The sequence below is a fragment of the Anser cygnoides genome, chromosome 8, assembly GCF_040182565.1.
Source record: "Anser cygnoides isolate HZ-2024a breed goose chromosome 8, Taihu_goose_T2T_genome, whole genome shotgun sequence".
NCBI classification, from domain to species: Eukaryota; Metazoa; Chordata; class Aves; order Anseriformes; family Anatidae; genus Anser; species Anser cygnoides.
The window spans coordinates 15,950,930-15,964,556 of record NC_089880.1 but is presented as its reverse complement, the minus strand read 5'-3'; the positions used below and the strand labels follow the sequence as shown (position 1 = coordinate 15,964,556).

General features: G+C 38.2%; 1 protein-coding gene across 11 annotated transcripts in view; it reads left to right on the top strand.

Annotated features, from left to right (window-relative positions):
- Positions 1-13,627, top strand: part of PLA2G4A (phospholipase A2 group IVA) — a 117,268-nt gene that overhangs the window by 86,954 nt on the left and 16,687 nt on the right. For all 11 annotated transcript variants that reach the window (XM_048058954.2, XM_067001958.1, XM_013177934.3 and 8 more), the window contains 5 exons: positions 286-422; positions 4,797-5,019; positions 6,454-6,568; positions 11,614-11,751; positions 12,087-12,179. In XM_048058954.2, the coding sequence (XP_047914911.1) occupies positions 286-422; positions 4,797-5,019; positions 6,454-6,568; positions 11,614-11,751; positions 12,087-12,179 (706 nt within the window). The remainder of the gene's footprint in view (positions 1-285; positions 423-4,796; positions 5,020-6,453; positions 6,569-11,613; positions 11,752-12,086; positions 12,180-13,627) is intronic.

Genomic DNA, 13,627 nt, shown 5'->3' with positions numbered 1-13,627 from the left:
ATTTAAATGTTGTATCTGAAAGTGCTTGATTAATGTTGTTTGGCATTCTCTTACACACGTGACACTAAGACAGTGCAGAATACTTTCTGTTTGGCTAACTTGTGTCTGTGCACAGGTTAGGAAAATTGTAGGTTTCATCTCTGCTGTGAGGATCACTCAGTTGTGACCTTATTAGTTGCACAAGGGTGGTATGCTTGGCCAGTGACTGATGAGTAACATTTATTTGCTACTTTAAGTCTTTATCAGAAGTGAAGTGTTGATACTGTGTTCTTCTCATCTATGCAGGTACCAGTGATAGCAGTATTGGGTTCAGGAGGTGGATTTCGTGCCATGGTAGGGTTTGCTGGAGTTATGAAAGCACTTTATGAATCAGGAGTTTTAGACTGTGCAACTTACATTGCTGGCCTCTCTGGATCCACGTGGTAAGGATTTTTTCTTTTGTTTTTCTTTCACTATTTCTTCAGGAAGTTCAAGAACAAATTTTCATGAGAATTAACTTATTTCTAAGGATGTGATTCACAGCAAATTTTATGTACACACTATCAACAGGTAAATTACTTAGGGAGCCAGCTGTCTTACCGCATAGCACGGCAGTGGAGCAGATCTGCTAGTGGAGGTGTTCTAGAATGCCTGGAAGGATGGAAGAGGACAGCTCAGTCTCCAGGTGGTCTTCCTAGGAGCTTTGGCAGCAGGAACAGATGGAAAGAGATGCTACAGATATACAGCCACGTTTCTGTATCAGTGGTCAATGCTGTGCATAGTAGAACCGTGTAACTGAGTTTTTCATCTTGATAGGTGAACCAAAAAAATCAAGCTATTGATATAAACCCAAAATATTTTTTGTTTGGTTTTCTTTTTCTTATTAAATGAAAGAAAAAAATCAATTAGACTGAATGATGACTCATTCAATTCCAAGTGGATTATATCCTTTTGCGGTACTTCTCAAAGATTCTCAAAATCATTGAAAGATCTTTTGTTCCATTTTAGACTCAGTAGTAGATAAACTTCATAGTAGGTTTACTGGGAATGTCCAAGACGTGCTCAGGGATCATTTCTTAGCATAAGGAAATTTGAGCAGATGTATTCCAGCTGAAGGGAAGAATGCTGATGGCCATGCCGATATGTGATGTGATTTGCCTTGTATCACTCCTATTGTCACTGTTTCATTTACAAAGTACCGTGGCTTTTTAAAACAATTTGTCAATCAGATGGAAGAGAAGATCTTCCAAGATGTCTCAACTTGAGAATGCCCTAATCAGGTAGTTATAATGTCCTTCTGTCTGACTCAATGAATACTTCATCCTGTCATTAACAGGAACAACATCAACAGGAGAAAATCAGAGTGATGTCACTGTGAAAGGCACTCTCTGGGTGTTACAGGCTCAGGGCTTTGTAGGCAGCAGACTAATTTGAACCTGTGTTACGTCTGCCTTCTGAATAAGAGGGTTGCTCTTCTCCCTGCCCAGTGTTATGAATCCACAGCCTTTTGTCTTGTTGGCTTTTATAAAAATTGTTGCAAATTACCCTTATTACAAATGCTGAAACTATTTGTTTTCACATTTCTTAAATGACATGATGTAACATTTTTAAAAGCTGAACATTTTTCATCAGCCAAAGGCATTTGGCAAAATCAAGCCAAATTTCTTAACTGTTTGGCCTCCTTAGCACTACATTTTTTCATTAAGTGAAAATTACAGACTTTTTTGTCTAACTTTAAAACTTGTTTTTATTGTCAATTGATCAGATTGCAGTAGGGGATTTTGCATATTAAGAAAATTTTGAACTTTGCAAGGAATTACCCAAATGTCACAAAAAAGAATTTTATCATAACTAGTTCTTTCTGTATGTACCAACTGAAATACTGGAGCTGGACCTGAATCCGGTCTAGTACACCTAGTACAAGAAAGGTTCTGACAAACTGAATTAACTCCATCAAAGGACCACCCAGTGAATTAGGAGACTGAACCACATGCAAAACTGAGGTGCATGGATTTGTTTAGCCTTGAGAAGAGAAGGCAAAGGTAGTGGTGGGGGCATATCTTACTGCTGTCTTCAGCTACCTAATGAGTAGCTGTAAGGAAAACTCTTGGAGGTATACAGATAAAGGACACAAGGGGTAATGGCCATAAGTTATGTTAAGAGAGATTTGATTATTTATTAGGAAAAATGTTTTGCAGTGAGAGTGGTCAAGCACTGGAATGGGTTGCTCCATCCTTACTTGACTGGGCTGGGTAAGATGTCATCCTCTCTGTCTGACTCAGCAGATACTGGATGTGAAAGCAGAACTTGACTGAACAAAGCCCTGAGCAACCCAATCTGATTTTTTGGTTGGTTCTGCATTGAGCAGGAGGTTGGACTACAGACTTCAAGGTTCCTTCCTTCCAGTCTAAATCAATAATAGGACTTACATGAATGTCTCATGTCTTTGAGATTTTTATTGGAATAGCAAAATATCAACGAGCGGGGGATCTGCCTGGCATGAGCTTTGTCCCTTGGTGTAACTTCAAGCAAGTACATGAATTTTGGTTACATGTTCTAAGGAAATACTCTTAAACTTGTTACTTGAAATAGATAATGATCCGTTCTATTCTTTGTTATTTTAATTACTTTCCACTTTGGGGTGAAGCTTGCTCCCTGCTCCCATACTAGATAAGAAGTTTTCAGAGTGCTGGAAGCTTTAGAAATGACAGAACAACCTATGGACTAAAATAACAGCTTGTGATTCAGATTTAACTACAAGAGGTTGGCATCCCAAACTTGCCTTTGTTGCGTTTTCTGTCACTAATGGTTGGGGAGGCACATTTATCACTGGCTATTCAGCCATCTGGATGTACTGTTTCAAATTTTCCTCAAAAGTTGAAGGTTTCATTTGACTGGATGAGGAACAATTGAGTTGTGCGATGCTACGTGAAGACTTTTCATTGTCTTTCTAGGGTTGGATATATAGTCCATGTCCTGGAAAGGTCTCAGCTGGGCATCTGGTCCTTTTTCTAGAAAACTCAGGTGTAAATACAAAGTTGACCCAATGTAAACCTGTAGAATATTTATTAAAATAGCAAGATTATCTGAACTGATTCAGTCAGAAACAAATGCTGGAAACAGTTGTATTTAAACAAATTCACTTCTACTGTCTTAGGGATGTCACCTATTCAGACTTTCCTTGCTTGATGAATAAATAAATTGACACTTTGGCATCCTTTCCTTTCCCTTTCCCTTTCCCTTTCCCTTTCCCTTTCCCTTTCCCTTTCCCTTTCCCTTTCCCTTTCCCTTTCCCTTTCCCTTTCCCTTTCCCTTTCCCTTTCCCTTTCCCTTTCCCTTTCCCTTTCCCTTTCCCTTTCCCTTTCCCTTTCCCTTTCCCTTTCCCTTTCCCTTTCCCTTTCCCTTTCCCTTTCCCTTTCCCTTCTCCCTTCTCCCTTCTCCCTTCCCCTTCTCCCCCTTCTCCCTTCCCCTTCCCCTTCCCCTTCCCCTTCCCTTTCCCCTTCCCCTTCCACTTCCCCTTCCCCTTCCCCTTTCCCTTCCCCTTTTTACTTTCCCTTCCCCTTTTTACTTTCCCTTTCCACCCTTCCCCTTCTTCCTTTTCTTTTTCTTTTATTTTCTTCCATGCAGTCTGTTAGCTGGGAATAATACTCTCTTCTTCTCTTACTATTTTCTGAAGGGTGGAGTATCCCTTTCCTGGAGGGAGAGGCAGGTTTTTGCTTGTTCACTCAGATGCATGCCGAACCTCGGAGCAATGCATTTACCACCCTGATTGTTTCTGTCATCTTGCTTCAACCTTGTACTGAATTCTTCATCCTGCATTTTCCTTTCTCTGCTTAGATGGAAGCTTGCTGCTGTGTTTGTTCCACCCACGAGCTGACGTGCATGCTAAGCTTTAGCAACTGTGCAAAGGCTTAATGAATCAAGTCCTTACATCATGCATGTGACAGGGTTCATCATGCTGTCAAGTAAATTGCGGGGCAGTGATCTCAGAGCCAAACTTACACAGTGTGTGTGAAACTGCTACGCAGAATTATGCCTGCAGTATGGCATGTATACCTGAGCCAGCTAATGGAATAAATAATAGTGAAAGGAGCCTCTAGTAGATTAGGAAAGCCTGTCTAGAGTCTTCAACCGTCCTGTTACCTAAACCAATAAAGTGAAAACCACAGTTGTCTACATGTGTGTCTAAACTTTGTTTTGAGTAAACAAAACTTTAGTTTCCAGAGTTACTCAATGACAAAATTGAGATTTGCCTGATAGACCTCTTCCAAATCCTCAGACTCAAATCCCTGCACGTGTTGTTGTCATAATGCTTCATCCTATTATGAGAACACCTAGATCCTGGAAAATATGCTAATACACTAATATATTTTAGTAATTTTTGAATAATGATTATGCACTGAAGAGCAACAAAAAGGGGTACATCTTGGAGTGAATGAACTATCTATGTATGCTTATAGAATCTCCAGTCCTCCAAACTTAGATACACTGTGACAACTTGAAAGTCTGATTTTTCAGCCTTCAACAATTCTGTCCGTTATCCCTTGAATAGGTAAATGATTAACACTTTCATCTTTTACATCATAAATGTTATCTAAGTGTCTGAAGAATATGTGTTTGTATGTTTCCATTTAGAACAAATTATTTAGCTTTCTGTGTCTTGAAAAAAAAAAAAAAGACAATTTATTGTGTAAACAGTGAGTAAAAAATCTGATTTAATCAGTAATTGTATCAAATTATTTATGGGCTTGTTGTATGGTTCGGGCACCTAAAAAAAAAACAGGGTTTGGCACTTACAGAGCCTATTTCCATTGCAGGTACATGTCAACTTTGTATTCACATCCGGATTTTCCAGAAAAAGGACCAAAGGAGATTAATCAAGAATTGATGAACTCTGTGAGTCACAACCCACTTCTGCTGCTCACTCCTCAGAAAGTCAAACGCTACATTGAAGCACTATGGAATAAAAAAAGCTCAGGACAGCCTGTCACATTCACAGATATCTTCGGAATGCTAATAGGTGAAACACTTATCCATAATGTGAGTGCATTTTTATGATTATTAGAGTTGTGAAACTATTGTGTAATAAGTCTGTTGCTGTTTTTTTTTTTGCTTGTTTTTGGTTTTTTGAATATTTAAAGTTATAGTTGAGTGGATACTAGATAATAAACTCATAAAATGCCTTCTTGCTCTGGAATGTGTTTCTGAATGGTACTAATTTCTGTAAGAGCTAGGAAAACATCATGCATTCATGTGCAGTGGAAATGAACTCAACTGCTGGAGATTTGCAGCATCCTTTTAGCATTATATATCATCCATGAAAATTACAGCTCAAGCATTTTCAATAAAAGTTTACAAAATATTGCAACCTCTTTATGCACATTTTGCTATAAGAAAAGCAGCATTTGCTTAATGAAATATTACTTACAAGGGGAAAGCCCAGATCCACATCTTAGTATTATTTTTTCTGAGAAATAAGACAATAGCAGCAGCACTTCATACTGTTGTATTTTATTATTGACAAATCATATTTGACTGAATCAAGCACATAGTCTTCAAGTTCAAGTGAGTCAGGTAAGCAGAATTTAGATTTGATCTTATGGTAAGATTGCAATATGTTAACAGATTCGCAGACTTGTTTTATATATACACTTGCATATTTCATAAGTATACATTACAGTTAGTTTTTAAACACTAAAATACTGAAAAACAGGCAACACAGCTTTTAGTAACTGTGATATATAAGGTGAGTTTCTGACAATGAAGGGGTGTTGATGATCCTGTGAGGTTGGTTAGAAGTCCCTGTTTATTAAGGAGTTAAACAAATGCACAGATATTTAGCTTAAATCTGAACCTGACACACTTGGTGAAAAATGGATATAAAGCTCTTGGTTATTCACAGATAACGTTTCCTAGTACTATTATGCTGTAATTATTTTCAGTCTGTTTTTGGTTGCGGACACCAGAATATTTTTTGAGGAAGATGCAGGCCTTTGCTTGGCAAATGTAAGCCTCTTAATGGTCTGTTTGCTTTTCCTAGTGACAGTCTTTCCTGACTTCTCAGAAACAGCACAGATTGGAAAACATTATATGATCATTAATGACAGTTCTGAATAAGAGAAGGTTTTTCCTATTTTTTTTTTCTTTACAGTAACGAAGGGGAAGAACTTGCATTGTCCAACAATACAGTTTTGTTTGTGGTCATGTTATCTTGGATTCTATAATGCATTATATAATGATGCAATGGACCTTCCTATCAACTCTTTGCCTACTCCTTTCCTCCTGAATTGTGCAGATAAAAGACATTCTAGCAAATTGCTTCCTTTTACAAATTCTTCTGGTCTGTTTTTCTTGGAAGTAAACGAATTTGTCCATTTCCCTGTATTTGAGAACTCAGGGAAAAAAAGTAGTCTCTGAAATATCAGCAGGCTGTTATAGGATCCTTTTGGACGTAACTTCTTTCTTTTCGTGCAGAGAATGGACGCCACTCTGAGTAACATGAAGGAGAAAATCAATAAAGCACAGTGTGCTCTCCCACTCTTTACATGTCTTCATGTCAAACCAGATGTCTCAGAGCTTATGTTTGCAGGTATGTTTTCAATCTGTGTGGAGTCATTTGAGAAAAGGAGTGAGATGTGCGTGTCTGTTTTTGAAAAACTTCCGAGAATAATTCCATCATGCAACTTGGGTACACTTTGAAATTATTATTGTCATGGCAAGGATTAGGAAAGAATTTGACATGATTTTAAACATTCCTTGGGGCTTAAGAAAATTCACACTGTTGTGAACCAACTACAGGGAGATTTAATTTAAAACAAGAATAGGAAGTTGTGATGCCAAAGTATAATACCAAAGCAACACATCATAAGGACAGTTCTGATGGTTTTAGAATATGATGGGGAAATGGACATGTGGGAAATGGACATGTGCTCAGTGGCTTTTGGGAATCTGACAGCAGAATCTGATAACAAGGAGTTACTCAGGAGTAAGCAAACACATCCTTATGTGGATACTTATTTGGTTGGTGCAGTATGTGGGCACCTGTCTGTCAGAGTTACAGGCTTTAGAGAACAGGTATTGAATAGGCATATTCCTCATGGCATATCCTGGAACCGAGTTTTTTCTTGGCTCTTAAGATGCATCTTTACCTGTCTGTATTACCAAGTAAAATGGAAACAAAAAATGAGTGTATTTTAGGTCAATTTTTAATTTTTTTTTTTTTTTTTTGTCCCTGGAAATGAATCCTACCACTGTTTTAGGTTTCTGTGGAATGATAAATGGTGGCCAGGTTTTGTTCTCTATCTTCTACAAGAAAAGAAAAAAGATTTCCTACCAACTGAAAAGAATGTTGCTTATACACAAAGTAGCAAAGCGAATAACAGGAGTCAAGATAAAAAGCTGGTGTTTCTCCAACAGCAGAAAGCTGCTTAACATTAATATATCAAACAGTAAAAGGGAAACGTTTTCAGACAGGCAGGATTATTCCTCTTTAAAAGAAGAGTGAAATTAGAAATGAACTCCTTTTTACTTCTTGCACAGCGTAAAGTACTGTTGGTAACATAAAAGAGGCTTTTGCTTTCATTTATTTCACAGTTTTTAGTGCCATCCAGTAGCCTCACTTGAGAAAGGGTCCAGTTTTGCTAGGTGCTGTACAAACACAGGAATATATATGCCTATGTAGTTATACATGACTGAGAAGGGAAGCACCAAGTGGCTTGCCCAAGGTTTAGAAATCATGTAATATCCAGATTTCTGAAAAAGAGTATGTGGAAAAGTTGCTGTCAAAAATTTGTTCATAATAGAAAATGAAGTTGTAAATTAATTTGCAGTTTTCATAGGAGAATGTCTGCTTTTCTTCTTAGAAATCGGAAAGCTTTCCATTTGAACATATGTGTAACTGTTTTGGTTTTTGATGATGTGGTGGTTTTACTCGGGTGGGCGGCCGAGTTCCACCACAGCCACTGTCTCACTACCCCTCCTCAAAGGGGAAGGGGGAGAAAATATGACACTAAGAGCTCAAGAGTTGAGATAAGGATGGGGAGATCGCTCAACAATTATCGTCACGGGCAAAACAGACTCAGAGTAGGGAGACAGTAAGATTTATTGCCTATTACTAACAAGCTAGAGAAGTGAGAAACAAAGGAAAGAAACCAAAAATGCCTTCCTCTCATCCACCCTCTTCCACCTCTTCCCCCCAAGCGGTGCAGGGGAATGGGGAATGGGGGCTGTGGTCAGTCCCTGATGCTTTGTCTCCGCTGCACCTTCTCAGTCACTCTCTGGCCCTGCTCCATGTGGGGTCCCCCCCATGGGATGTCGTCCTTCCCAAACTGATCCAGTGTGGGCTGCCCACAGCAGCTCTTCAAGAACTGCTCCAAATATGGGTCTGTACCATGGGGTCCATCCCTCAGGAGCAAACTGCTCCTCTCCACAGGCTACAGGTCTGGCCCGGAATCTGCTCCAGCAGCAGTCCTCCACAGGCCGCAAACTCCATCAGTGCAGATCCACCTGCTCCACCGTGGTCTCCTCCATGGCCTGCAGCATGGAACCCTGCTCCACCGTGGTACTCTATGGGCTGCAGGGGGACAGCCTGCTTCACCATGGTCCTCGCCACAGGCCACAGGGAACTTCTGCTCCGGTGCTTGGAGCACCTCTCCGCTTCCTTCTTCACTGACCTTGGCGCCTGCAAGGCTGTTTCTCACTCCTCTCTCTCTCCCAGCTGCTGTGTCCAACACTTTTTTTTAACCTGTCTTAAATATGCTCTCACAGTGGTGCAAAGAACCTTGCTTATTGGCCTGGCTCTGGCCAGCAGTGGGGCCCTTACGTAACATGGGGAAGGTTCTGGATTCTTCTCGCAGAAGCCACCCCTGTGGTCCCCCTGCTACCAAAACCCCGCCACGTAAACCCACTACAGATGACCTTCTGTTTTCTGAGGAATTTTATTTGGGTTCCTTATTTGCTCTTTCTGAAAAACAAAATGATATTTAGGTAATAATCATAGGATCATAGAATCATAGAATCAGTAAGGTTGGAAATGGCCTCTAAACAAGTCCAGAACTACCTGAAGGCTGGTCAAGTTTCTCAAGCCTTATCATTCTCAAGCTTACAAAAAAGGCATTGCCTCTGTCAATGGATCTTGTTTTCCCTTTTTGAGACCATCACATTTATTATCATATAGAATGCTAGATCTTGATTGTTTCTGTTTAAGCTTTTCTCCTTTTAGAACTGAACAGCTACTTCTGGTATGATGTAGTAGGTTTTGAATAAAAATATTTACACTTTCTTATTTACTAGATTATAGTCATAGGTGAGATCTTTCATGTAGTTTCAAGTTGAAATGCATTAATTATATCAGGTAACATTCCTTTGAGGAGTGATGGTGCAAGATTTCATGCAGCTACTAACAGTTTTCATGCCCCAGGCTCTGCATGTTTTCCCAACCCATAGTATTCCTGACCCTGGTGGCGCCGGCCATACCCAGAACTGCAGTAATCATAACTGAACATAATTACAGTGATTTAGTTAAGAGGCAGCTTTTTATTTTATTTTTTTAAATATATTATTATTATTAAGATAGCTTCTTTAATGATAAGGAGATACTGATATCCAGTGTTAAAGAGGGGAGTGTAATTTAATGTTTGGCTTTGGTATTGCATGCTTCCATCCCTCTAACAGCCTCATTTGCCACTTCTCCTGCTGCTGTAATGCCAGACCAGTTGAAATTTGGATTTTAGGGTTTTGCTCTTGAAACTACTTGTAGTAAACTTACGGTAGCTACCAGCATTTCTGTGAGTGTGTGAGTGTGAGTGTGTGTGTGTATGTGTGAGTGCTGTCTGTGCATTTATGTGCCCTATCCTGAAGCTGCTAGGTGTGTATTGTTGGGAAATTACCTTTGTCTTCCCTTCTGAGAGCCAGCTGAAGGCTGGTATGTAGGAATGTAGTTATGCTCTTACATGAGGACCACATTCAAAGTGCAATCAGTGAGCACGACTGAGACTTTTTGACTTCAGTACATTTTGGCTCAAGCCACTGGCAAGGAACTAACCTGATTAACTGAGACAGAAATTCTCTGAAACACCAAGTATTTCTCTTTGTATAGGGTTCCACTCTCACTTTCTGACCTTCGGGGAGAGGCTTGTCTCTTGGGACATTCAAGTCCTGCTCGTTTGAATGGCCGTTATCTCAAAGAGCTTCAGGAATGGCAGAAGCTAAAGTCCTTTAATTTTAAGACAGACGTCTTATTTCCTGAGTGGGCTATATGATTTGAGAAATAATTATCTTTAGTGAAAAAAAAAAGGTGGACCATCACAGATAAAATTAATTCTAATTCTAAATAGTTTCATTATCAACATGGTTCTGAAATATATATCTTCCAACTGCTGTTGATGGTACTCAAAGGGAAATAGCTTTAAATTCCTGGACTGGGTCTTCAAAGGAATTTCCCTCTGTTCCAATAACAGTGAAAATGTATTTGTGGGTGGTTGATATGGAAAATAGGATGTTGTATCTGACAATGTAGATAAATGTTGCCCCACCAGTGAAACTCACAACAGTCATAATTAAATCTTTCCTTTTCAGTACAAGTGGTTAACGTTCTGGTTAACGTTTCAATGGAAACACTGAATACCTGGATGAGTGGATGGCATCCTATGACCTGGGGGGATTTTTAAAGCTCTTTCTTTTGACTTTCTGCTTCAGATTTTTTTTTCTAATTTAGTTATAGAAGAAGTCAAATTGATGACTATTAAAAATGTGGAAGTTAAGATAGACGATTGAATGAAACAATGAAAATGTAGAATACTTTTTGTTCCTTTTTGCTCCCTTTTTGAAGTGAGTTCTCAGATATTAGCAACTCCACTGGTACCAAAGAAAATATTTCAAAGTCAGCTAAAAATCCATTTTCAAAAAAGACATACACTGTAGAATGGAAATTGCTTCTGAAGTTTTTTTGATTAAATCAGAAACGACATTAGAACATTTTGTTTCATATTTGTACTGAATTCTCTATTCCATAAGCTGGCATGTAGATATGTTGGCATAATTTGGTACTAATAATTTCTTCGACTGTCTCTTAGCTTTGCATTTTCTTGTTGGAAACTATTTTTGGTGGAATCCAAATGTCTCCTCTTCTGTAATCCTTCACAACATAACAATCTTTCTTGTGATTTCAAATAATTTTTCTGCTGCCTTTGTTGTTTTCATCTGCATATTTGGATGATATATTTGGTAGGATCCCAGTGAAAAGAAAACTTTGAGCTTAGACCCATGTTGGCAGTTCATGTGAAGGGGAATCACATGGAAGCATGAGATGAAAAACAGATGTCATTTTGTTTTTTCTCATTCTTGATGGCTACTTTTTTACATCTGTTTTTCCAACCTCCTATTTTTCCACCAAATTTTATTGTGATAAAAGAGAATGAGAATTCCTTCTTCACTGTGGCATGAGACTGTTCTTCATTTGAAATAAAAGTTTTGACTTGCACGATGTAAAAGTCATTACTGTTGGTTGTTTAGTATTTAATTTACTGTCAGTTATGTTCCTTGGACAGGGTCTTATTCATTCAGGTATACACATCCTCTATGTCTATTCAGATTGAAATTGCTAACTAAACAAACTTTTTATTTCTTATTTTGCAGACTGGGTGGAATTCAGTCCATATGAGATTGGTATGGCAAAGTATGGCACTTTTATGTCTCCTGATTTGTTTGGAAGCAAATTTTTTATGGGGACAGTGGTGAAGAAGTACAATGAAAATCCTTTGCATTTCTTAATGGGTGAGTATGAGACAGAAGGAAACTTAAAACTAATTTCAGTAGCATTGTGTAGTAGTGGTTTTAAATGCATTCACAGAAAGTGTAAAACCAGAAGTACAGTTATTAATTTGCTGGAAGATAGACATTTGAAAGATTTCAGAGACATGGGTTGGAATTTTGAGGTTTTGGTTTCTGGTAAACCTGAGTTTGTACTAAAATCAGAGGTCTGTTCAGAATGAAAGCAACTACTTAAATAGTGCGGAACATGGTGGTTTCTTTTTTTTTTCCCCCCTTTTTTTTTTTCTTTTGTTTTTCCTTCTACCAGCCTCCATTCATTGTTTACTTTTCCTTTTCAGGTGTCTGGGGCAGTGCATTTTCTATATTATTTAACAGAGTGCTCGGTGTCTCCAATTCTCAAAATAAAGGTCCCACAATGGAAGAAGAATTAGGTAATTTTAGTAAATATTTGTACTGCTAAGCAAAACAATTGCTAACAAGATTCAGTGAATTCTCTGTGGAAGGATGGCACTGTGCAGGTAGTCATTTTGAGAATGTGTAATGCAAAGAAGTTTAACTACTGGCATTGCTAGGTGCTAGTGAGGTCAGGGAAAGAGGATTAGTAATTTTCTTTCTTTCTTTCACTTTTGCTTCTGATCAGTTGGTCATTCCAACACCCTTTCTTATGTTGTTTTGCTAGTTTTTGGAGATTAAAAGATGACAAATAGTTACTTTTAAATTGCTAAACACTGTACTGTGCTATTCTAGGAGTTAATTGAGTAAAAAGAAATTTTATAGTCTCTGGATTGTTAGATTATTCCTTTCTAGCCACAAGTAAGCTGTTGGTATGTGATCCTTTGCTTACTAATTCAGTGATTTCGGTTCCACTGCTAACGCTCAAATGGCAAAATAACTGTAAGAAAAGAGTTGCAATTTGCTTGGGATATACTTTATTATGCTTTATTTGAGAATGTTGTTGATAATGAAACAGATTTTTTTTATATGTTTTTCCTATTCAGAGGGCATTACAGGGAAATGTCTTTAAAACAAAAAATAAATTGTACTAGACAGCCAGATTTTTCTAAAAGTGTGGAGAGAGAGTGCAGATTGAGGTGATTAAAAAACAAATCCCTAAGCCCCTCAGCTATATCTCTCTCCTAATAGATGTTTTTCAGTTGTTTGATACTGTATTATTTATGGATGAAAATGAAACCTGTTCCTCCAGGTTCATGTTTCTAGTACACCTTGTGAATGTTAACACCTACTAATGGAGGATCTTTGTCAATGAATTTGATAGTGGAAGGGTCTATGTTAGCTTTTTAAGATTCTGAGAGACAGAATTTTATCTCCCATCCCTGGCTGAAGTCTGTATTCATTTCACATAAAATTAAAAAAGTATGCACTAAAATGGGATAAGATGTGCAAATACTGATTTGAGCAGAACCACAATCTATTGCCAGAGCTGCAAATGTCCCAGTAAAATCTTGGTACCACCAAAGTGAATGGCAAAATGCCAGTGGACATAGAAGAGACACAGTTGCACACATCAGGTATTATTCATACTTAGAAGCAACAAATAATCAATTTTTCATGGGGTTTGCTTTAAAGAGATTATTTGATGTCCAAAAACTGCATTTCTTCTTGTTACCTTCCTTTTGGGGTCACCAGTGTTTATTTTTACCTGTTTTTCATGTTATTGCTTAAGAATTTGTACATGGTAGGCATTTGTGTGTACTTGTCTACTGTTGATATTTTTGGGTAGTGTTTGAGAAGACCTACCAAGTATTAAAAAGAAAAAGTATTTAAGGAAAAATACATGATGACAGGAGCTCTTTTCTTTCTGTAGGTATTCTTATAGTCTTGTATGTAAGTCTAAGAGGGCATAATCCTCCTCAGAAAA